This window comes from Fukomys damarensis, unplaced genomic scaffold, assembly GCF_012274545.1.
Source record: "Fukomys damarensis isolate Sample0158 unplaced genomic scaffold, DMR_v1.0_HiC HiC_scaffold_32, whole genome shotgun sequence".
NCBI classification, from domain to species: domain Eukaryota; kingdom Metazoa; phylum Chordata; class Mammalia; order Rodentia; family Bathyergidae; genus Fukomys; species Fukomys damarensis.
Window position 1 is genome coordinate 38,527,682 of NW_022900944.1, and position 21,079 is coordinate 38,548,760.

The window sequence follows — 21,079 nt, forward strand, 5'->3', positions numbered from 1 at the left end:
TTGCGCGCCGGCCGGCCCAGGCTCACCGTACCGTGGCTCCGGAAGGCCACTAGCAGCGGCGGGATGTAGGTGAGCACGGCGGCCAGCAGCAGGAACAGCGCGGCCTTAGAGCAGAGCCCCGCACGGTAGCTGCGCTCGGCCGGGTGAGAGAAGAGCTCGTAGAGCGCCATGAGCACGACTAACACGCCGGGACTCCTGCGCGATTCCAAAGGGTTGACCAAGTTTGGCTTCTCCTGGTTGCCCTCGCCTTGGTCTCCACGGCAACGGACAGCCACAAAGGAACCAATAGAAATACGCGGGGTTTAAGCAGGGGTGGAGCGAACGCGGGGGGGGCGGGGTGTTACGTAATGCGTGCGTCTCCTGAGACGCTGAGCGGAAGCAGCCTGTTGCAGTTCCCTTACGTGTGTAATACTTGTTTTAAGGTAAAATGTTTATGAAAGTTGACCCGAAGTGTGTCTCCGTACAGGTCATCTGTTAACGTCCCATACGGATCATTCTAACAGTTCTCGTGAACCCGGCGAAATCCCGGCCCAGGACCTGGGTTTAAATCAAAACACCGGGTGCCTTTGCCTGTTTTCTGTTGCTTCCGCTATATTCCACAACCGGGCGGCCAGAGAAGCGATACAATCTCCTGGCTTTGGGAGGGAGAGGGAGTTTACCATATAGCTTTTTCTGATGTGTTTGTTACCTTATATCCGGTAGACTTGGCTACCGGATTTTGGAGAAGCTATGGTTCTGCCCAAAGGTAGCACTACAGTCAAATGGTTCCCTCAGCTTTAACTGGTATCTCCAACAGGGCAGATGTTTTAAAAAGCCTGACTCACAGCCAAGTTCTTCAAAATGCCCTGAAGCACCACAGCTGAAAGGGGATAGTCTGAGATTTATGCTCAGAATGGAGTCCAGTAGTTGATAACCCTGTTTTGAAGGCAAACTGTCTTTTAGAGGAAGAGAACAATTGAGATGCTGCCAATATTAGATCAAGGCCTGATCACTTGAAAAAAAGAAGTACTATTCCGGGTCCTCACCACAGTGAGACTATGTTGTCAGCAATAAAATGCTTCTGACCTATCCTCTAATCCAGTACTACTCACTCATTTGGAAGCTTTCCAGGAGTGGCGACCTAGGTGAGGTGGAAAATGTGGCAGTCTCAAATTTAACCCCTCCAAAGTACTGCTTCCTTCAAACACACTGTTCTGGCCACTTTCTGAAGCACTTCTGGAGGGCCTTTCCTACCTCAGGTGTTAGTTGTGGTGTGGTGGCTGTCTCCACGTCTTGACTATTTGAAATGTTTGCCCGGGATGGGGGTGCATGCTTATAATACCAAAACTTAGGAGGCTGAGGCAGGAGGCGGCCACCAAATTTAGGCCTGTCTGGGCCAGTGAGTTCAAACACAGCTTGAACTTTATAGTGTATTTCAAGAAATCAAAATCCAAACCTCAAAACCCATCTCCACTTTGAATATCCTCAAATCCTGAAATTGTGGAACATGATCTGGTGATGAGTTTCTGCAACCTTAGCTTTTCTTTAGCTGGCATTTGGCAACAGCATTTATTTTACCACTTTGTAGACACTCAAATAGACTAACAGAACTGCTTTGCAAAGTGGCAAGAATGATGGAATCAGGATGATGAAATCAAGGGGGAAGTTGAGGGATTAATGGCAGTCTTTTACTAATAAATTTTTTTCCAGTACTGGGGATTGAACTCAAGACCTTGTGCTTGCAAGGCAGGTGCAGTGCCACTGAGCTAAATCCCTAGTCCTATAATAAACTTTTACATTTATCGTACATTTAGGTCACCCACTGTCACATTTAAATATAAATTAAGCTTAAACCTAGTCCTGATTAAAACTATACATAAAAGCTTCTGATGAATTTTATCTCCAGCCTTTTTTTTGGACCAGGAATTGAAGTCAGGACATTACCAGGCAGGTGTGGCAACACTGAGCTAAGTCCCTGGCCCCATAATTTGAGACAGTATATGTAAAACCCAGGCTGACCTCAAACTCACAGTATTCCTACCTCAGCCTTCTGAGTACAGGGATTATAGATATGAAACACTATGCAGGCTTGTATTTCTGCTTTAAGGATAAACTTTAATTTCTTTAACCAATAAAGAAAGGGTCTTCTGGAATAAATGGATATGCTATAGACTTCTGAAGGTAGTTTCTCTGTGAAGGTAGTGTTTACCTTCAGTGTTTCAACAGAAGGAATCATACTGCAGCTAAATCACTGCTAAAACAGAGGGAAGTGATGGCTAAGAATTCAGGTGTATGAAACAGCATAGCCTCCCAGGAGATGTCATATGAGAAAGCTAATCTTTGTGGTTTTATTTCAATTATTTAAAAGAAAAGGTCACTCTCTTTATTAAATCATGCTCTCTTTTCTTTAATTAAGCACAGAGACCTCTCCAACATGTCATCTAACGACCATTTCATCCACTGCTCTGTTTGGCTGCCAGCCTCTTATCTCTCTCTTCAGCAATGGTGAGGCGGATTCCTTTTCCTCGAGGAAGAGAAATCCACGGCTTGTTGCCCTTGCCAATAACAAAAATGTTGGAAAGCCGGGTGGCAAAGCTGTTGCCGTTGGCATCTTTCACATGAACCACATCAAAAGAGCCAGGATGCTTCTCCCTGTTGGTGATCACGCCGATTCTTCCCAAGTTAGCGCCTCCGGTCACCATACACAGGTTACCAGTGTCGAACTTGATGAAATCAGTGATCTTGCCAGACGCCAAATCAATCTGGATGGTGTCATTCACCTTGATGAGTGGATCAGGGTAGCGAATGGTGCGAGCATCGTGGGTCACCAGATGAGGGATCCCTTTGGTGCCCACGAAGATCTTTCTCACTTTGCACAACTTGTACTTGGCTTCCTCAGGTGTAATACGATGAACAGCAAAGCGACCCTTGGTGTCGTAGATCAGGCGGAAATGCTCTCCTGTCTTGTCAATGCTGATGACATCCATAAAGCCAGCAGGGTAGGTTATATCAGTTCTGACTTTTCCATCAATCTTAATGAAGCGCTGCATGCAAATCTTCTTTACTTCATCCCCAGTCAAAGCATACTTAAGTCTATTTCTCAGGAAGATGATAAGAGGCAGACATTCTCTCAGCTTATGGGGACCAGTGGATGGACGAGGAGCAAACACACCGGTCAGCTTATCCAGCATCCAATGCTTTGGAGCTGCCACTCGCTTCAGATGCTTCTTGGGACCACGAGCCATGGCTGAGCTGGAAAAAAAAAAGCATAAGGAAGTCATTCTCTTAATCGACACAACTTAACACCCAGTTTCCTATCTCATGTAAGTTTAGGACTCATGAATGCTAGTTTCAAGGCTTGCCAGCACTTCTTTTACTTGGCATTTGTCTACATTATACTTTTAGTTCCCTTGTCCTATCCCAGCCTGTATCTGCAAAGTTTACCTATGAAAAATATACCTTTCAGCTGGGTGTGGTGGTGCACACCTGTAATCCCAGCACTTGGGAGTCTGAGGCAGGAGGACTGCTGTGAGTTGAGACCAGCCTGGGCTACACAGTGAGTTCCAGAGCAGTCTGAACTACATAGTGAGACCCTGTCTCAAAACAAAACAAAACAAAACCCCAAAAAAACCAAAGAAATAAATTCCTTTCTCTCTACATCAGAAGACTGACATTTTAATGAAGCCCCTCTTGCTAAGCCACCTGGCTGTGTACCTCTCTTAACATTTGCATCTCATCCTGCATGTTTAGTAGGTTTGTTGGTATGTAGCTGCATATATCCATTATCCTGTTTCTCCTCCTGACTTTCCTCAACTAACTACCCACTCAAAGCAGGCATCCAGGATCCTCACAACATTCAATAAACTAAATACAATGACTTAATAGGTAAAGAAGGTGATAAAGAGATACATATCAAGGCAGACCAGGAAGCCAATTGAAAAGATAAACTAAAAAGATACCAAGAAAGCACATATGGACAGAGGACAAAGACACCCACATCAGTGGGACCATGAGGAGACATGCCCATGAGATGCTGAGCAATTCATCTTTCCCTGAGAAGTATACTTAGCTCTTCCACATTGCAAAGTGATAATACACGTGCCCTGGACTATATCACAATAACTGGCTTTGTAAAGGGAAGCAGAAATCCTGAGTCCTATTTCTTTTTCTCCCTTCCCCTGCACACCCCCACTCCAGTGTTGAGGATTGAACCTAAGGCTTTGTGCAAGTCAGGAGAGCACTCTACCACTGAGCTCCACCTCCACCCCAGATGCTAATTTCTAACTCCTCCACTGATTCTGAGAGGGTAATTTCATTTTTTTCACTGTCTAGCTAAATCTCATCCAATTTAATAGCTTTAAATACTTCTCTCCTGAATTTGAGACTTAAAGAGTCATTCACCTTATTGTATACCTTAGATGTGTCTCTTGGGCATCTCATACTTAATATATCTAAAACCAAACTTGATTCCCACCCATTAACTGGCTCCACTCTACTGCATTGGGTGGCAATTCCATCCTCCTCCCCAAAACCCGTTTTGTGCTTCACATCTCACATTCAATGTATCAGCAAATTATGTAAGCTCTAGCTTCAGAACACAATTATTTTCCTTTACCTCCACGGATACCATCTTGTGTCTAAGGCAACAATACCTTTCAATCTGAATTATCAGGCCAGGGATTTAGCTTAGTGGTTCCGCCCACTAATTGCAAGCTCAAGGTCCTGAGTTCGATTGGCAGTAACAAAAAAAAAAAAAAAAAAAAAAAAAAAAAAACCAAACAAAACCTGAATTATCATAATAACCCAGGGCTTTGCACAGGCTGGGCACATGGTCTACCACTGAGCTACACCCCTAGATTAGACTGATCACTTTAAAAAGTTAAGATGTATTATATTTTTGGTTAAAAACCTCTACTTACTAGTAAGATGTGGAGGTGAAGGCTTATAATCCCAGCACTCAGGAGGCGGAGGCAGAAGAATTGCCACAAATTGAGGCCAGCCTGAATCAGCTAGTGTCTGAGACCCCATCTCAAAAAGAAAAAGGGGGGGGCAGGGATTTAGCTCAGTGGTGCTAATACCTGCCTTGCAAGCCCAAGGTCCTGAGTTCAATTCCCTGGTTAAACAAACAAACAAAAACACCCCCCCAAAACAAAACAAAAAAAAAACCCAAATAAATAAATACCTCCACTTCTCTCATTTTAAGAAAATTCATTTTATTTGCATAGAATTCAACTCCAGGTTTGTTGAGTTGATTTTATCTCCTAAAAATACACCTTTTATCTAGCTCCAAGTTCATCTATATTTCCAGTGTATGCCAATCACTTTATCTAATTAGCACTCCATCCCACCATCACTATAGTTACCGCCCCTCTTTTCTTCCCCACTAAATAGCGCCTACCATTACCTGAAATATTTATTTTTTGGCGTTGTCCTACTAGAATGCAAACTCAATGATGGAAAAGTTGTCTGTTTTGTACATGATTATCCCTAGAACCTGAAAGTGTTCTTACTTACAATAACATCAATTTCTCAGGGTTAAAAGAATTCTTCACAAAATCAAAAAACCTATTGTGATTGCTCAGACACAATCTTAATCACTGTTCAACAAATCTAATTTTTCACAATAGCATTCTAAATTCTAAAGTGAACTCTCGAGTCTTGGGGTGTGTGTGCCCACTCCTACGCTGTGAATCAAACCCAGGTCCTGTAGGGTGCTATGCAAGTGAACTACCACTGAACCATATCCCCAACCAGACACACAATCTTAACATAACAAAAACGCTTTTTTTGGGGGGTGTGCTTTTTAAGACAGAGTCTGGTTATGTAGCTCAGGCTGGCCTTGAATTCACTGTGTAGTCCTGGATGGCGCCTATAGTCCAGCCTCACCTATGGAGCGCTGGGATTATAGGCACGCGCCACCACCCCTAGCCAAAAAATACTTTCAGGATGAAGCTAGATCCCAAAGCATTCCTGAAGAATTTCAAATGTCAGAAATGAGTGTGACAAGTGTTCAAATATACAGGCCTGATAGATGCATCAGAATCACACGCACATGGTAGGAGTCACTTGCCTAATTAAGTGAATATTTTTGTTACATGTTCACTAGCTCATAAATAGATGGTGACGCAACCAGACTGGTGACTCTGCTTGCAAGAAAGAAATTACATCACTGATTGGAAAACCTCAAGGTACAGAACTAGGCAGGTGTTACACAAAGGAACCAGGCTGTGACTGCTGCGCGGCCATTCCCACTGCCAGACGAGGAAATGTGCAGCGTGACTATCTCCCAGGGGGGTTTCTACTTCTGAGTTAAGGGTAATAGGTCTCTGTGCCCACTGATATTACTCTTCTGAAGCACAACTGGGATTCTTTTTCATACATGTTTAAATATTTATTCACGGGGGGGCATAAAAAAATAAAAAATGTGTACAACTACGGACTCACTACGGTGAATGTAATCATTTTGTACTCCAAACAATACTAATAAAAACTGAAAAGAAAACAAATTCCCTCAAAAAGTATTTATTCAAGAGTAAAGTAAACGGGATTTGTTAAACGAATTCCCCGATCCAAGGTAACCCATCATGGCGGCCTCCAAAGCCAGACTTCCGGGTTGGTAGCCTACCCCTCCCCCACAGGGCCGCACACTACTCACCCCCAACTGGCCAGCCCAAACCAAACAATTCTCCCCGAATTGTCAACGCTCTAAACTGCCCCCCTGCCAAAGCCAATCGCTAGAAACCCCTCTTCGGTCACTCAAACCCTAAATATCCTGTGCCAACGCAGCGAAATTTCCCCACGAAAAATACCTTATCCTTTTCAGTTCCCCGCCGACCCTAAAACCCACTCTCTGTCACCAGTTCTTCGAATACTCCATCCCCAAGTCGCCAGTATCGTTCAAGGGCCTACCTTTTGCCAACTTCTCCGTCCTCACCCCGACCGCGTGGCTACTAGCTGGGGAGTCCTCCTCCTCCTCCTCCGCTTCACGTGTGGCTCCGCCCCTGACGCAACACGCGGGCGAGAGCCGGAAGCCCCATCCCTTGGCGAGACGCCCCTGTGAGTGGCGCCGGAAGCCACGCCCCTAGTCAGTTGCTAGGTTTGGACAGCCGGAAGTCCCGCCTGTCGTGTAGTCTCAGTCGCTGCCGTCGTCGCCGTTGTTGTTGTTGTGATCGGTTCGCTGAACTTCGCGGCTCAGAGAGCCGGCTCAGTCCCCTCCTCGCCGCCGCCATGAAGTGGATGTTCAAGGAGGACCACTCACTGGGTATGCGCTAGACTGACGGCGGATGCGGGGGCTGGAGCGGCGGGTGGGCCCCCTCCCCCCTCCCCCCCTCGGGCCGCTCTGGGCCGGGTCGGTCGGGGCGGATGCTGCGCTCTGGACTTCGGTTGCCGAGACCCCGCCATCCCTGACGGAGGTCCACTGACCCGTGCCACCTTCCACCGGCCTTTCGGGAGCGAGGGGACACGCGACAGTGGCCGTGGGTACGCCCGAACGAGGGCTCACAGCGTGCGCAGGTCGCGGCGGGGAGGAGGGCCAGGGGCCGGGGAGTGGAGAACCCGCCGGCTGGTAGGTGGTGGGATAGTCACCCCGATGTGTTTCCCTCACAGAACACAGATGCGTAGAATCCGCGAAGATCCGAGCGAAATATCCCGATCGAGTTCCGGTGAGTGTTTAGACTCCCCGCCCCCTCACCCCGCTGTCACCCCTGTAGTCTAGGAGCGATGATAGGGCCGTGTATCGTTCAACAGTTGATTTAGAGGTTCCAGTCCTAGCTACAGTAGCAGGCGGAAGGGTTTGGTTTGGGACTGGCGGGGGCCAGGGCGTGACCGGCTGGGGCTGGTGCTGTTCGGGCGCTCCAGTGCTGAACCTCCCGATCTAGGCCAGCGGGCTGCCTGCTGCCTCTGGGCTCCCTCGCCAGTTATGTAAGGAACATGTTCTAGGACAGGGCAACAGTTCATTGCCACTTTTGGGAACTGTGGTGAAGACGGCCTCCGTCAGACTGTCACATAAGTCTTGTAAATGGTACTTTACTATCAGGACGTTGATCTTTAACGTTGTTTAGCTTTCTTTTCTCACCCTGAGGCTGTCATCTTGCCTTAGCAAAAAAGAATCTGAAAACCCTTTTTCCCTTTAAGCAGTAAATGTGATCTACTGTTCTTTTTTGGCAGGGGAGATAGTTTTTGTTATCCTTACTGATTTTTAAAGGACACCAAGACCTGTTATTGTAGCTCTTTATTTGTAAACAGTTCCTTTTGGGAGGGAACTATGGGGACAAATTCAAAATGGGTTCAGAGAGAAGCAACAGGTCAAGTGAAAGATTTGGTTCTTAGCTGGCTGCGATTGCCAGGCATTCCTGTTAGTCCATTCATATTTCTTTTTGTTCCTTGGGATCTTAATTCTCTAGTAGCATGGATCCATTATGGGGTCCTGGAGTAACAGGGTACAGATGAAACCCTCACATATATTCTTGTGTCCTCCCAAGCAAAATGTTTTATTTTTTGTTTGTTTGTTTTTCAATGGGGTCTCACTATGTAGTTCAGGCTGGCCTCAAACCCAAGGTGATCCTCTTGCCTCAGCCTCCTGAGTGCTGGGATTATGGATATGTGGCATCACACCTAGCTGCCCAGATAAAATGTTGAAAAGCTTAATAGCAGCATTTCTCACTCTAGGGATGAGAGATACAACTGACCACAGAAAAGCATTTACTGTTTCTCGTTATTACATTTACATCAGTTCTTAACCCCCAGGTGATTGTGGAAAAAGTCTCAGGCTCTCAGATTGTTGACATTGACAAACGGAAGTATTTGGTTCCATCTGACATCACTGTGGCTCAGTTCATGTGGATCATCAGGAAAAGGATCCAGCTTCCTTCTGAAAAGGCAATCTTCCTGTTTGTGGATAAGACAGTCCCACAGTCCAGGTGAGATGTGTTTGCTAGATGTGCTCTTGGGTGTTGGAACATCTGCTTGTCTGCTTAACAAAAGTCAAAACTTTGGAGGTCTTAAATTTCTTAAGGCTGCAAATCTGGATTTTATGTTCTCTGACATCAGTAGCTCCAGGAAAATAATAAGTAGTAGCAATACATTTGTGCACTCTTAACTTTAAAAATAGAAGGGTTTGACTTAAAAAGAAAAAAATCAGCCCAACCTCAGTAAGGTTACATCCTTAGTGAGAACTTGGTTAGGCTTATACTATAGGTAGAACTGAGGCCTGAAACGTGGTATTTCCTAGTGGCTCATGAAATCAGCCCTATTGCTCTCCACCAAGAGCTTTTGGGCACTTCTGAGGCTCAGCTTAGTTAATCCCCTGCCTGTTTGCTCTTTAAATTATTTGTTATTTCGAGAGTTGGTATCTGCCTTATCTTCAAGTCTGATAGAAGTTGCTGCTGATGGTAAAGGGATCTGAAGTCTTTTTACAGACTTAAACATCCCTGGGCACCACCTGCTTTGACTGTCACTTTGATTTTTGTTTGTTGTTGTTGTTGTTTTCCAGTACTGGAGATGAACTCAAGACTTTGTGCTTGCCAGGCAGGCATAGCACCCCTGAGCTGTATCCCTGGCCCCCTTGACTGTCACTTTGATTGTTTGACTGTCGTGCTGCCTAGAAATAATCTTTGGTTATAAATTAAGATCTACAGCCATACCACTCTGAACATGTCTGATCTCTGATTATAAATTGAGGCCTGAATCTAGGCAGGGGCATTACAATTCCTCTTTTTGGTATAGTTGACAGCCCAGCTTTAGTCTCCTGTGAAAAGAAGAAAATGGACTGATTGGCAGTCTAAACTTTTGATCAGGCCTTTCCCAGTTCTGATGGGCACTGAGACAGATTCTGGAGCCCACTGCTTCTCTCAGTGTGAATTCCTGGCCCCATTTTATCCTAGTAACCCAAACTAGGTTTTATGTTACCCCCCAAAGTAATACTTCTAAAAACAAAGATTTTCAGAAGCCTGGTAAGCTCTATAAAAATATATTCCTGTTGAAAATCCTTGAAAATTTCTGAAAATGCCTAAACCAAATTCCTGATCTATTTCTACTAAAGGTAGAAAGTTCTGGCTACTTTTTAGTCTGATTCCCTCTTTCCCAATCTCTGCCAACTCCACTTTTAGGTGTTTGGTAGAGGGGCAGTGCAGGAGAAAAATGGAAGCATAAGTAAGATTGGAGAAATAGGATTGGAAGTGAAAAGTGATCCTCAGGGCAGCTAAGGCTACTTCAGGGCCATTTCCTCCTCAAGTCCTATTTGCCTTTTTATCAAGGGAGAATTTATCCTAAAGCAGATTACATATGGCTCTAAGTCAGGATTTTAGGACAAGGTGACCAGGAATTCAACTCCTCACTCTTTAAGATGTAGATAGCACCAGCCAGGGCCGCTCTGCCCAGGACTTTAGCACTTTTGGCCCCTGCTAATGACCTTTTTTCCCCTTGAGACAGGGTCTCATGTAGTCCAGGCAATCCTTGAACTCACCTATGTAGCCCCAGCTGGCCTCAGCCTCCTAAATGCTGGGATTGTGGCCATGAGCCACTATGGCTGGCTCAGCTGATGACTTCTTGCCCAATACTTGATGCAGCCATTCTTTGTTCATTTTGGGATTTTATTCTTATTATCTATAAGTGAAAGATGTGTGTGACATCATCAGGCTTTATGAAAATATAATCATCCATAGCAGCACAAAGAAAGTGCTGTAGGATCTCCTTCTGAAAGCTGATATGTGACTCAGCTCCATGTGTCCTCTCCAGTGCAGTTTAGCCTCTTCAGCTCTTTCCAGCCTCCTGTAACCTCCACCCAGTGCTTGCAGCCTGAGTGACTAGAGAAATCAGAGTAGAGAAAGGATAGACCCAGATCCTCAGAAGCCCTTGTCCTTCCATAACTTGACAGGTCTACACAAGGATCATGGGAGTAACTTCAGTTATTTCTCCCTTATAGCTGGACTTGGGTGGTAACTATGGAGGGTGTCATTATTGTTTAAATTAGTACTGAATACTGATTCTAGAAACAACGGCAAGTCCCTAAGATTCCTACTTCCTTAATTCTTTCAAGTTCTGTTTCTTTAAAAAAGGGGGAAATCTCAGCTGGGCATAGTGGCACATACCTGTAACCTTAGCACTCAGGAGACTGAGGCAGGAGAATTGCTGGGAGTCCTAGGCCAGCTTGAACTATATAGTGAGACACGGTTTCAGAAAAAAAAAAAAAGTGATGGGATTTCAACTGCTTTTTCCATTTAGCATTGGAAAGTTGAGTTCTCTGCTTAGTTGCTTGCTTCAACAATCAGGCCTGGGGCCAGGGATTTAGCTCAGTGGTTCTGCTGCCTGACTCGCAAGTGCAAGGTCCCCAGTTTTATCCCTGGTACCACAAAAACCAAGAAAACACACACACACAAAAAGAATCAGGCCCAACCCAGAAGAGGAACTGTACCTTGGTACAAGAACTGAGAGAGAATACTGACGTGTAAGTCAGGCTTCCCAGGCCTGGCCTCAGGGGGAAACCCAGATCTGGCAGTGGCCTTTGGTCTTTTTTAGAGAATAGGCAAGAATCTTCTTTATGCCATGTTTAAAATAGAAACAGGAGTGTGTTATTAGTTAAAATACCCCTACAATTTCATGTGGGGAAACCAGTGCCATTTAAGATGATGGTGTTTAGTTGCTTCTAAAGCTTTGGTGTCTTTGTTTTTTGTTTCTTGGGAGATGGGGTCTTACTGTATATTCCAGTCTGGCCTTGAACAGGTGTGTGCCACAATGTCTGCTTGCTTCTCAAGCCTTAAGTCTTAAAGGATGTCGTGATGTCATGCAGTCCACTCATTCTTTATTTAGAAATATGATAAATTAGTACTTTTTATCTTTTCTGGGTAAATACATCTCAAAAACAAGGTTTATTTCCGCAGAGGATCAAAGGTTTGTTTATATCAGAAAAGTATGAAAAAAGGGAACAAGAGGTAGTTCACCTTTACATTTTGGAACCTCTGGATGCCTTTGGGGCTATGTTACTGTCACTTTGCAGCCTGTGCCTTTTGAGGTCCAGGTGCCCTCTGACCTCACAGCCCCCATCCTGCGCCACCGGAGAAGACAGGAGCCTAGGTCTGGTGGAAGCAAACGGTGGCCACAGCAGATGGCTGGCCAGGTATATGCATCCGCCTAGCCGCTTCACGAGTCACACTGGATCTCTCAGCTCCATGACCTGCCCTTGGTCGGTGCTAAGGGCAGATTCCTTGGTGATTGGGCATCCGTGCAATTCTAAACCAGCCTCCGTTTTGAGTAGCATCTGTTTGCCCTCAGTGACATGGCCATTCCTGGATGTGAACTCTACCAAAAGTTGCCTTTGTTACTGGTTAATTCTTTGATGGGAGAAGTGCTTTTGCCTGGATCTGTGTGACCCTGAGTGGAGGAATGGGGGGGGGCTTTAGCGTCCCACTTCACCTTAGGTTGGTTTTGTAGCTTGCATCTACCATTGTCTTTTCCCATTTCATTTCTCATCAGACTTGGAGTTTGGAAGGTAGCATACCTGCTGCCATTGCTCCCTAGAGCAGCGTCCTCCTGCAGGGAGTGCATGTCGTACTTGGTGGCTCAGCATTGGGTGTGCATTAGTATCGGGGAATGGAGGCTATCTTTGTGTGTCTTCCACAGACACCTCCCTCGAACAGGAAGGAAGCCTTGGAGTTGCAGCATTGCTTGCAAGTTGTCTGACTGTTCAGCAGCCAGGCAGCTTAGCTGGATAGATATGGCAGCACTTCCTCTATGTTTTGGGTTCCTCGCGCTTCCAGCCCTGAGCTGTTTAGTGCTATGTGGCTCAGGCCTCTAAATTCTGAGAGGAAAGGTCATGCTCCCAGAGGCTCACAGAATGTCTCCTCAACTACAGGCCAGTTTCCTGCTGTAGACTGCCTGCCTGCCGACTAGGTTGGATCTCGTCTCCTTGCACTTCTGCTTGAACACAGTCATACCTTGGCATTCAGCTGCTTTGAAATTTGTTGAATTTGGTACTCATTGCATTTTGACATGAAAACCTTGTCCCCATACTCATTTTTGTTTGGTACTCAACACAAGTTAGAGCTTGTGTCAGTATCTATTACCTTGTGACTTTTCAGCCAGAACAATTTTTTTGACATTCATTGTTTTTTAATACCTGGAAGTACCAGTCTTTTTTTTTTTTTTTTAAGTACTGGGATTGAACCTAGAGCTTCAAACATACTAATCACTCTACTACTGAGCTACATCCTCACCACTTTTTCTGTTTTCTTTTCTTTTTTTTTAGACGTCTTACTATGTAGTCTGGGCTGGCCCTGCCCTTTTTGTTTTCTTTTTAAATCTCACTATGTAGTTCAGGGTGGTGTTGAACTTGCCATCTTCCTGCCATAGCCTCCATGGTAGCTAAGATCGCAGTAGTGGGCTACTGCACTCAGCTTGAATATGGACTTAATTGGATCTGTTTTTTTTTTTTTAATTTTGTCTGTGGCCCAGTTCTCATTTTGGCTCCTGGCCAAGTTACTCTGACACTGCATGTATGTGGCCTGATCTTTTAGGTGCTGTTTCAGATCATTACACTGTGCAGGATTTGCCAGTCTTGTTACATCACACCCAATGTCATCTCAAAATCAAGCAGCTGTTCAGCATTGAGCGTTGTCAGTTGTTAAGTTTCTTATCCCAGCAATAAGGACCTAGTGCTACTGCCAGCTCAGTAAAGTACACGTATGATTCTGGGAGATAGAGAAAGGGAGAGTAATATTAGACTCTTGAAGTCATTACACACAACCATTAGTTGTCACATTATAGGATTTGGAGGAGAGAGACATAAGACCTGCTACTCGGTATGTGGTACAAGGACCAACAGTGGCCTTGTGTGAGAGCTTGATGTCCAGATGATCGGTACAGATGTTTGTATATCTGAGAAGTGTGTTCTAAGGACGGTCTCTAGGGAAGGTACCCAGACGGTTAGGTCATTAGAACTGGCCTAGCTGTATAGTCGTTCACTTAGAGGCAGCGCAGGTTGATGGTAAGAATATATCCTAGTTTTGTGACTTGACCTCTCCATACTTTAGTTTTCTTACCTTTGCACTATGGATTACCAAAGTGCCTACTTCATAAGACTTTCGTGAGGGTAGAGTTAAAATATGTAATTTATTCAGAACAGTGCTTGGCACATGTTTTGCTGTTATAGTTAGAATTACTAGCTTCTATAGTTGTATGAGCACTGCTTAAACAAATCAGTAAGCCCAAGTTTTACTTAAAAGGCAGTCTTTTAAGGCACAATCTAAAGGCAGAAAAGGACAAAAGCCACATAATTATGGGCTCTATATCCTCCCAAAACTGAGGGCTGAGTCTCACAGCTTGCCTTAGATAGTCGTGTCCCAGGGATCATTGTTCACCGTAGGCAGCACAGAGAATCTGGGTTAAGCCTGTGGTATATGAGGAGCTTCTCAAGTAGTGCTCATTTAGCAGTGGGATTTAGAGGTGTTACACTAGGTATTCTTACTGCTAGGAAAAGAGCAGAACTTCAGCTTTCATGTAGAACTGAACTTGCCATGAGCACCAGGGGCCAGCTGTCTTTGAATTGCACAGTACCTGTTACCGTGTTTAAGCCCATTTGGTTCATGGCAGTGGAGAGATGTTACAACAGGCACAGGGACACCCTGGACCTGACTGAGTGGAGTGCACTCACTCAGAGCGGAGGTATAGCACTAGCTGTAGTGGTTTCCCATGAGTCCAGTGTGAGGAGTCTCAGAGAAAAGTGAGGTTTCTCTCTAGGTGGTCCCACCCACCAGGCTAAGAGTCTTGGGAAGCTTAAGTACATGATCAAGCACTTCTCTTGGTTGCTGGTAGCTCACTCACTTCCTGGTTTGTCACTCTACTTCTTAGTCACATGGCCTCTCCCTCCCATCCCCAGAAGGACAGGCATCTTTCTTTTCAAGCTGGCTGTCCCTAGAATCATCTCAAGCATTTAAAGATATGTTGATACCTTAGTCCACCTCCAGACATTCTGATGCAATTGGCCTGGGGTAGGGCTTGGGCATGGCTGAAGTTCCCCAGTGGATTCCTCTGTGCTGCAAGGTGGAGACTGCACTGTAGGGAGCTGGGCTTCCTCCCCACCACTGCCCTTCCCCAAGTCCTCCCATGATCTGGGGTGCTACTGCCTGTCGAAATAGTGTGGGAACTTCATATGATTGTAAAATTTTCTAGTAGCCACATTAAAAAGGTTAAAAGAGAAACTAATTTCAGCTATTTAACAGTGTATCTAAAATTTTATCATTATGACATGTAATAAAATTGGGATGTTTTACTTGACACTTTGAAGTCTTGTGTTTACATTTATAGCACATCCCAATTAGATGAGTCAGTTTGTAAATTCCAGATTAAGAAATCCTCACAGGTAGCACTGTCTTTATTGGGGTCTTGTTGTTTTATTTTTTTCTTTTCGAGACAGAAACTCACTTTGTAGTTTAGGTTGACCCTGAACTCACCAGGTGGCCCAGGTTGGGCTCCTGCCTCAGCCTCCCAAGTGCTGGGATTACAGGTGTGGGCCACCACACCCAGCAGCACTGTTTTTATTGTATGAGATGCTGATGGCAGGTCATTTCATATTCATACTTAGCCACCCTCACGTTGTTACTTAATAATCTACCCACATAGCCACCTGAGTGAACTCAGCTTGTACATGGGGCAGAAAGAACAGGAAAGGGAAAACACCCCTTTATGTGTGTGGCCTGTGTCCCCATTTACACATTTAACTCCCAGTCAGTGCACCAGTTTCAAAGCAGTAGGGAAATTACTGCTTCATCAGATTGAGGCCCTGGGCTCCACTTTGTCTCCCCCATTGACCCTTGGCACACTGTCCTATAACTTTAAGCTTTTTTTGAGACAGGTTCTTGCTGTGTAGTTTAGGCTGGCCTTGAACTCACAGTGATTCTCCTGCTTTCCTGCAGCAATCTCCTCAGTGCTGGCATTACAGGCATGTGCCACCACACCTGGCAAATCCACGCATATTTGTGACCTGTCTGGGTTAGTGACCTTGGATCGGCATCTTACCCACCACCTGTGTCACACTACTGCTCAGCACGTGTTTGCATGTCCTGCTCATCTCTGAGTACAGTCGCATGCCAGAACTGGCATGGGGTTGCAGGTGCTGCTAGACTCATTCTGGAGCCAGGACAACTCAGTTTCACGGCAGCTCCACTGCAATCTATTTTATGGCTTTGGGAAGCCAGTCTTTCCACCCACTCCTTTAATTTAGGAAACCTCTATTTCTGGAGGGCTGTTAGGATCCCAAGATACAATGGGAGCTTTTGCATGCTGTGTTTTGAGAAATAACTTCTCCTTGGTGATGCTGATATAGATCTGTGGGGGCACAGTTTTGGCTGGGGAGCTTCCACAAGAATGAACCCACTTGTACCTCTCACATTAAGTCCAAATTACAAACCTTCACATAAATCCTCTTGAAGGAGAAAAGAGCCCAATCTGCTGTTTTTAACCAGGGTCCTTCACCCCTCATAGGGATGGTCCTTAGGCTCTTCATTTTGCGTGTGTGTGTGTGTGTGTGTGTGTGTGTGTGTGTGTGCGCGCTGGGGATCAAACTCAGGACCTTGTGCTGGGAGGCAGGCAGCAGAACCACTGAGCTAAGTCCCATGCAATTTTGCTTAGTTTTTCTTTGCCCTATTGAAAAGAGAATCAGGTGCTAACCAGCCACAACCCAGTCAGAGAGCTGGCTTTGTTCTTTTTTAAAGGACTTACTTGTGAGAGTGAGATAAATGCTCCTGCTTCTGGTATAGGGGATAGAGACTTTGCTCCTGGGTTTTTTGGGGGGAGGGGATGTGTAGCTCAGGCTGGCCTTGAATCACAGCTGTCCTCCTGCCTCAGCCTTCCGAATACTGAGGTTACACCACACTCTGCTTTTGCTTTAGTTGTTATCTGCTGACTCCTAATCTTTTCCATCTTTTTTCTTTTTGGTACTGGGGATTGAATTTAGGACCTTGTGCTTGCGGCAGGTGTGGTGCCACTGAGCTAAATCCCTGGCCCAACTCCTAATCTTTTCATGGCTCCATTTCCCTTCCTAACACAGATTGCAGGTTATAGCAGGCACCAAAACCTGAATAATTTTGACTGCCTGCCAGCATGGATTAAACTCCTCATTCTCAGGCCAGCTTTTTCCTGCTGACACCCAGACTCAATTTTCAATGATTATTCTTTTCTTTCTCTTTCAAGCCTAACTATGGGACAGCTGTATGAGAAGGAAAAGGATGAAGATGGATTCTTATATGTGGCCTACAGCGGAGAGAACACCTTTGGCTTCTGAGTGCCAGCACTGGGCTGAGTGCACTGTTCCTGCTTGTGTATCTTGTAAATAGCCGGCCGTTTTCAATTGTTCACAGACCTCTCCACATAGACCCTATTAGTGCGTTTGTAACTGGATTCATTTCTTAATATATTGAAAGATTTTGTTTCCTTAGACTAGTAAATTATCATTCAGAGTTTTATTTTGAATTTTTCTTTTGTGCACTGTCCTCATGGTTCTTTTCTCCAGGGAACTTGTTCCTCTGGGAACAAGTTATGTAGTTTCCTCTGGGAATCATTTAATGAAGGTGTTTCCATTTGAAGTGAGGTAGGTACAGTGTTAAAGGGAAGGAGATGATGCATTCATTCTGGATTATGTTTGAAGTGTTAGATGGCTAAGTATTAAAAGCATCCAAATTAAATCCTTAGCAATCAGGACACTTGCTTCACTAGATTTTGCCAACTGCCAATCATGTTGGACTGTGCTAATCTGTTCCTCTTTCTGAAACTATTAAAATAAATAATTAACAATAAAATTTCCTCTATAAAGGCATTGCAGTGTGACCACGTCCTTTATTCCCCTTTGGATGGGTCAGATAAATGGCTTCTACACTTGTCAGAGCATGAGCAGGGCTTGTGGGGGCCATGGAAGCCCAGCTTGGGGTAGGAAACAGTGGCTGTTGTCATAAAAAGTGACATTTTTGCTGGACAAGGTGATGCACACCTGTAGTCCCAGCACTTGGGAGGCTGAGGCAGGAGGATTGCCATGAATGAGTTCAAGGCCAGCTTGAACTACAGGGAGACCCTCTGTTTTTTGTTTTGTTTTGTTTTGTTTTTGAGACAGGGGCTCACTCTGTAGTTGAGGACGATCGAACTCCTTGAGGCAGGAGGATTGCCATGAATGAGTTCAAGGCCAGCTTGAACTACAGGGAGACCCTCTGTTTTTTGTTTTGTTTTGTTTTGTTTTTGAGACAGGGTCTCACTATGTAGTTGAGACTGACCTGGAACTCTTGTGTTGTCCAGGCTGGTCTCGAACTCACAGCAGTCCTCCTGCCTCAGCCTCCCGAGTGCTGGATTACAGGCATGCGCCACCATGCCCAGCAATGGAGACCTTCTGAAAAACAAAACAAACTCATGGGGGGTGTGTGGCTTTTGAATCGTTAATAGATTCACATTATCCAGGTATCAAGACTATATAAAAAGGTATTCATAGCCAAGTCTTGCTCCCACTGCTGTTTTCTTTCTTTTCTTTTTTGGTACCAGGGATCAAACTCAGGACCTTACACTTGTGAGGCAGGCAGTGAAACCAGTGAGCCAAATCCCCGGCCCCCCACTGCTGTTTTCTGACCTCTTCCCCTTATGGGAAAATGGCTCCTTTTTTCTTTTCATTATTTTTAGAAGTACAGTTAAATATGAATATATATAATTTTTTGGTCTGGGATTTAACTCAGAGGTTCCACCACCTGCCTTGCAGGTGCAAGGTCCTGAGTTCGATCCCTAGTACCAAAAAAAAGAGGACGATGTATCATTCTTTTTTTTTTTTTCTTACACAAAAAATTTTTTTATATATGTGTATACATTGCTTTCTTCATTTAACATTTCACAGCCTATTACTCTTTCTATATTAAACTGATCTACATCCTGTTTTTTTCTTAAAGACACATTTATCACTGGGCGTGGTGGTGCACACCTGTAATCCCAGCACTCAGGAGGCTGAGGCAGGAGGATCGCTGCGAGTTGGAGACCAGCCTGGGCTACATAGTGAGTTCCAGGTCAGCCTCAACTACATAGTGAGACTCTGTCTCAAAAAAAAAAAAAAAAAAAAGACATTTATTCAGTGTCACGATCAGACTTAAATTTAGCAGTCAACAGCATTGCTGCAAATAAAAAGTCTACATTAAAATCCTTTGTTGGCCAGCATTTAGCTCACTGGCACTATGCCTCCTCACAAGCACAAGGTCCTGAGTTCGATCTCTGGTACCAAAAAACAATAACAGCAGCAATCCTTTGTGTGAATGCTTTACACTTTTCACAGAACAGAAACTAAAATAACTTGTTATACAGTTAAGTCACAGTTAAGTAACAGTCCTTGAGTTTTTTTTCTCACAGACAGTAATGTCTAAAATATGTCTTCTTTGTAGAAGCAAGGCCCTGCTACCACTGTGTTTGGCTGAGTTCACAAGTCTGTTGCACCTTTTAGCTTCCCTGTCACTTCTATGGCTTGTCCTCTCCTGCCATGCTGTTTCCTGGCAGTATTAAAACCTTCTACCACCACCATCTCGACTGCTGCCACTGGAACCTCCAGAGCTGCCTTGAATTTGTGGTGTGGCAAAGTGCTGGCCTCCATCGCCATAGGGCCCAGAGCTTCTGCCTCCAAAGTTTTCTCCCTTCATGGGTCCCACATTTGAAGTCTGATTTTCTTTTTTTTTTTGAGACAGGGTCTTGTTATGTAGTTCAGACTGGCCTTGAACTCACTACATAGCCCAGGAGAGCCGGGGATTTAACTCAGTGGTTTCACCTCCTGCCTTGCAAGCACAAGGGCTGGAGTTCAATCCCAGGTACAAAAAAAAAAAACACTATATAGTCCAGGCTGAACTTGAGCTCATGGCATTCCTCCTGCCTCAACATCCCAAGTGCTGGGACTACACGTATGTGCCACCACACCTGGCTGAAGGTTGATTGTTGTAACTGCCAAAATCATTGTAGCCTTCCATTATTGCCAAAATGGCTTCCATCGTTAACCAAATCCACTGTAGCTGTCCCCACTGCCACCATAGCCAACCACCTCCACGGCTGCTACTAAAGCTTCCTCGACCACTGAAGTTTCCTCCATGACCACCACCCAACTTTCCAGAACTACTTCGACCTCTGTCTAGATGAAGCACACGCCATCTGCTCCAACAGGGCTATCCTCCCATCACGGTTACGGCTGTTCAGAGCACAGGATTTCTGAATGTTAGTTTTATCCACAGGATCATGGTCACCAAAGATTCCAAAAGCAAAGCCCCACATTTTTCCACTGCCTGGGTCAGTCATGATTTGTCACTTTGATTTTTCCCTATTATTCAGAATAATCTCATAGGTGTCTTTCAGTATCTCTTAATGCCACCAACAAAAATCTTCACAATAAAGCTGGGGATTTAGCGCAGTGGCACCGCACCTGCCTAAAAAGCACAAGGTCCTGAGTTTGATGCCTGGTACTGGGAGAAAAAAAAGTCTTCATAAGTTGGGCATGGTGGCACACACCTGTTATCCCAGCACTTGGGAGGCTGAGGCAGAAGGATTGCTGTGAGTTCAAGGCTGGCCTGCACTGTAAAGTGAGATCCTGTCTCACAAAATCAAAAAAGTCAAAAGAATCTTCACAACTAATGGGCACCTGGCCTTTGAGACTCTCTTGAGACAGCACCCTCTGGTTTCATCCTCTTCCATCTACCTTGGGTGCTTTCATTCAAGCTTGCATCCACCTCCTCCGCAGTGGCTTCAGTGCCAAACCCAAAGCCCCCAGAGCGCTTGCTGTTTGGCTCTCTCATGACCACCCAGGCAGTGAGTGTTCCTCACTGCTCACAGTGGCTTTACTCTAATCAGTTGTTTCAGTGCTCAGCCCTCCAAAGACCTCTGGCCGCTGTTTAGGATCCTTTGGAGACTAATGTCAGTTAAACATTCGTCCTTTTATATCTACCTGCGTTTTTAGTGGAACCTCCTTATTTTTACGAGACAAGGTCTTGGTCTTGCGCTGTAGTTCAGGCTGGCCTTGAACTCATGGCACTCTTCCTACCTCAGCATCCTGAGGGCTGGTGTTACAGGTATATGCCTTCAACCTACCTAGCGAGACTTTTTAGGTGTTTGGTTT

General features: G+C 45.1%; 3 protein-coding genes across 4 annotated transcripts in view; 1 reads left to right on the forward strand and 2 right to left on the reverse strand.

The window, feature by feature from the left end:
- Tmem231 (transmembrane protein 231) overlaps positions 1-284 on the reverse strand; it is a 13,082-nt gene extending 12,798 nt beyond the window's left edge. Inside the window, exon 1 of the mRNA XM_010609513.3 lies at positions 27-284. Coding sequence (XP_010607815.1) covers positions 27-170 — 144 coding nt within the window. The 5' untranslated portion in view covers positions 171-284. The remainder of the gene's footprint in view (positions 1-26) is intronic.
- A 2,081-nt stretch (positions 285-2,365) lies between these two features.
- Positions 2,366-7,002, reverse strand: LOC104852043 (40S ribosomal protein S4, X isoform). 2 transcript variants are annotated; one of them, XM_019205293.2, is made up of 3 exons: positions 6,889-7,002; positions 4,899-5,007; positions 2,366-3,231 (listed from the first exon to the last, which is right to left on the reverse strand). In XM_019205293.2, exon 3 carries the CDS (start codon positions 3,222-3,224, stop codon positions 2,433-2,435), a length of 792 nt encoding a protein of 263 aa, XP_019060838.1. In that variant the 5' UTR covers positions 3,225-3,231; positions 4,899-5,007; positions 6,889-7,002; the 3' UTR covers positions 2,366-2,432. The 2 variants fall into 2 exon arrangements, with proteins under 2 accessions (XP_019060838.1, XP_010607796.1); XM_010609494.3 differs by lacking the exon at positions 4,899-5,007.
- A 76-nt stretch (positions 7,003-7,078) lies between these two features.
- On the forward strand, positions 7,079-17,795 carry Gabarapl2 (GABA type A receptor associated protein like 2). The gene is made up of 4 exons (XM_010609497.3): positions 7,079-7,240; positions 7,585-7,640; positions 8,725-8,897; positions 17,161-17,795. The coding sequence occupies exons 1-4, from the start codon at positions 7,207-7,209 to the stop codon at positions 17,249-17,251; spliced, it is 354 nt and encodes a 117-aa protein (XP_010607799.1). The 5' UTR covers positions 7,079-7,206; the 3' UTR covers positions 17,252-17,795.
- The last annotated feature ends 3,284 nt before the right edge of the window (positions 17,796-21,079 follow it).

What these genes read in the sequence shown, in the direction of transcription:
- LOC104852043 (XM_010609494.3), bottom strand. Translation starts at nt 3,224, where the DNA reads ATGGCTCGTGGTCCCAAGAAGCATCTGAAGCGAGTGGCAGCTCCAAAG.
- Gabarapl2 (XM_010609497.3), top strand. Translation starts at nt 7,207, where the DNA reads ATGAAGTGGATGTTCAAGGAGGACCACTCACTGG. An exon ending in AATATCCCGATCGAGTTCCG is followed by an intron (nt 7,641 to 8,724) that starts GTGAGTGTTTAG and finishes CTTAACCCCCAG; the next exon opens with GTGATTGTGGAAAAAGTCTC. An exon ending in AAGACAGTCCCACAGTCCAG is followed by an intron (nt 8,898 to 17,160) that starts GTGAGATGTGTT and finishes TTCTCTTTCAAG; the next exon opens with CCTAACTATGGGACAGCTGT.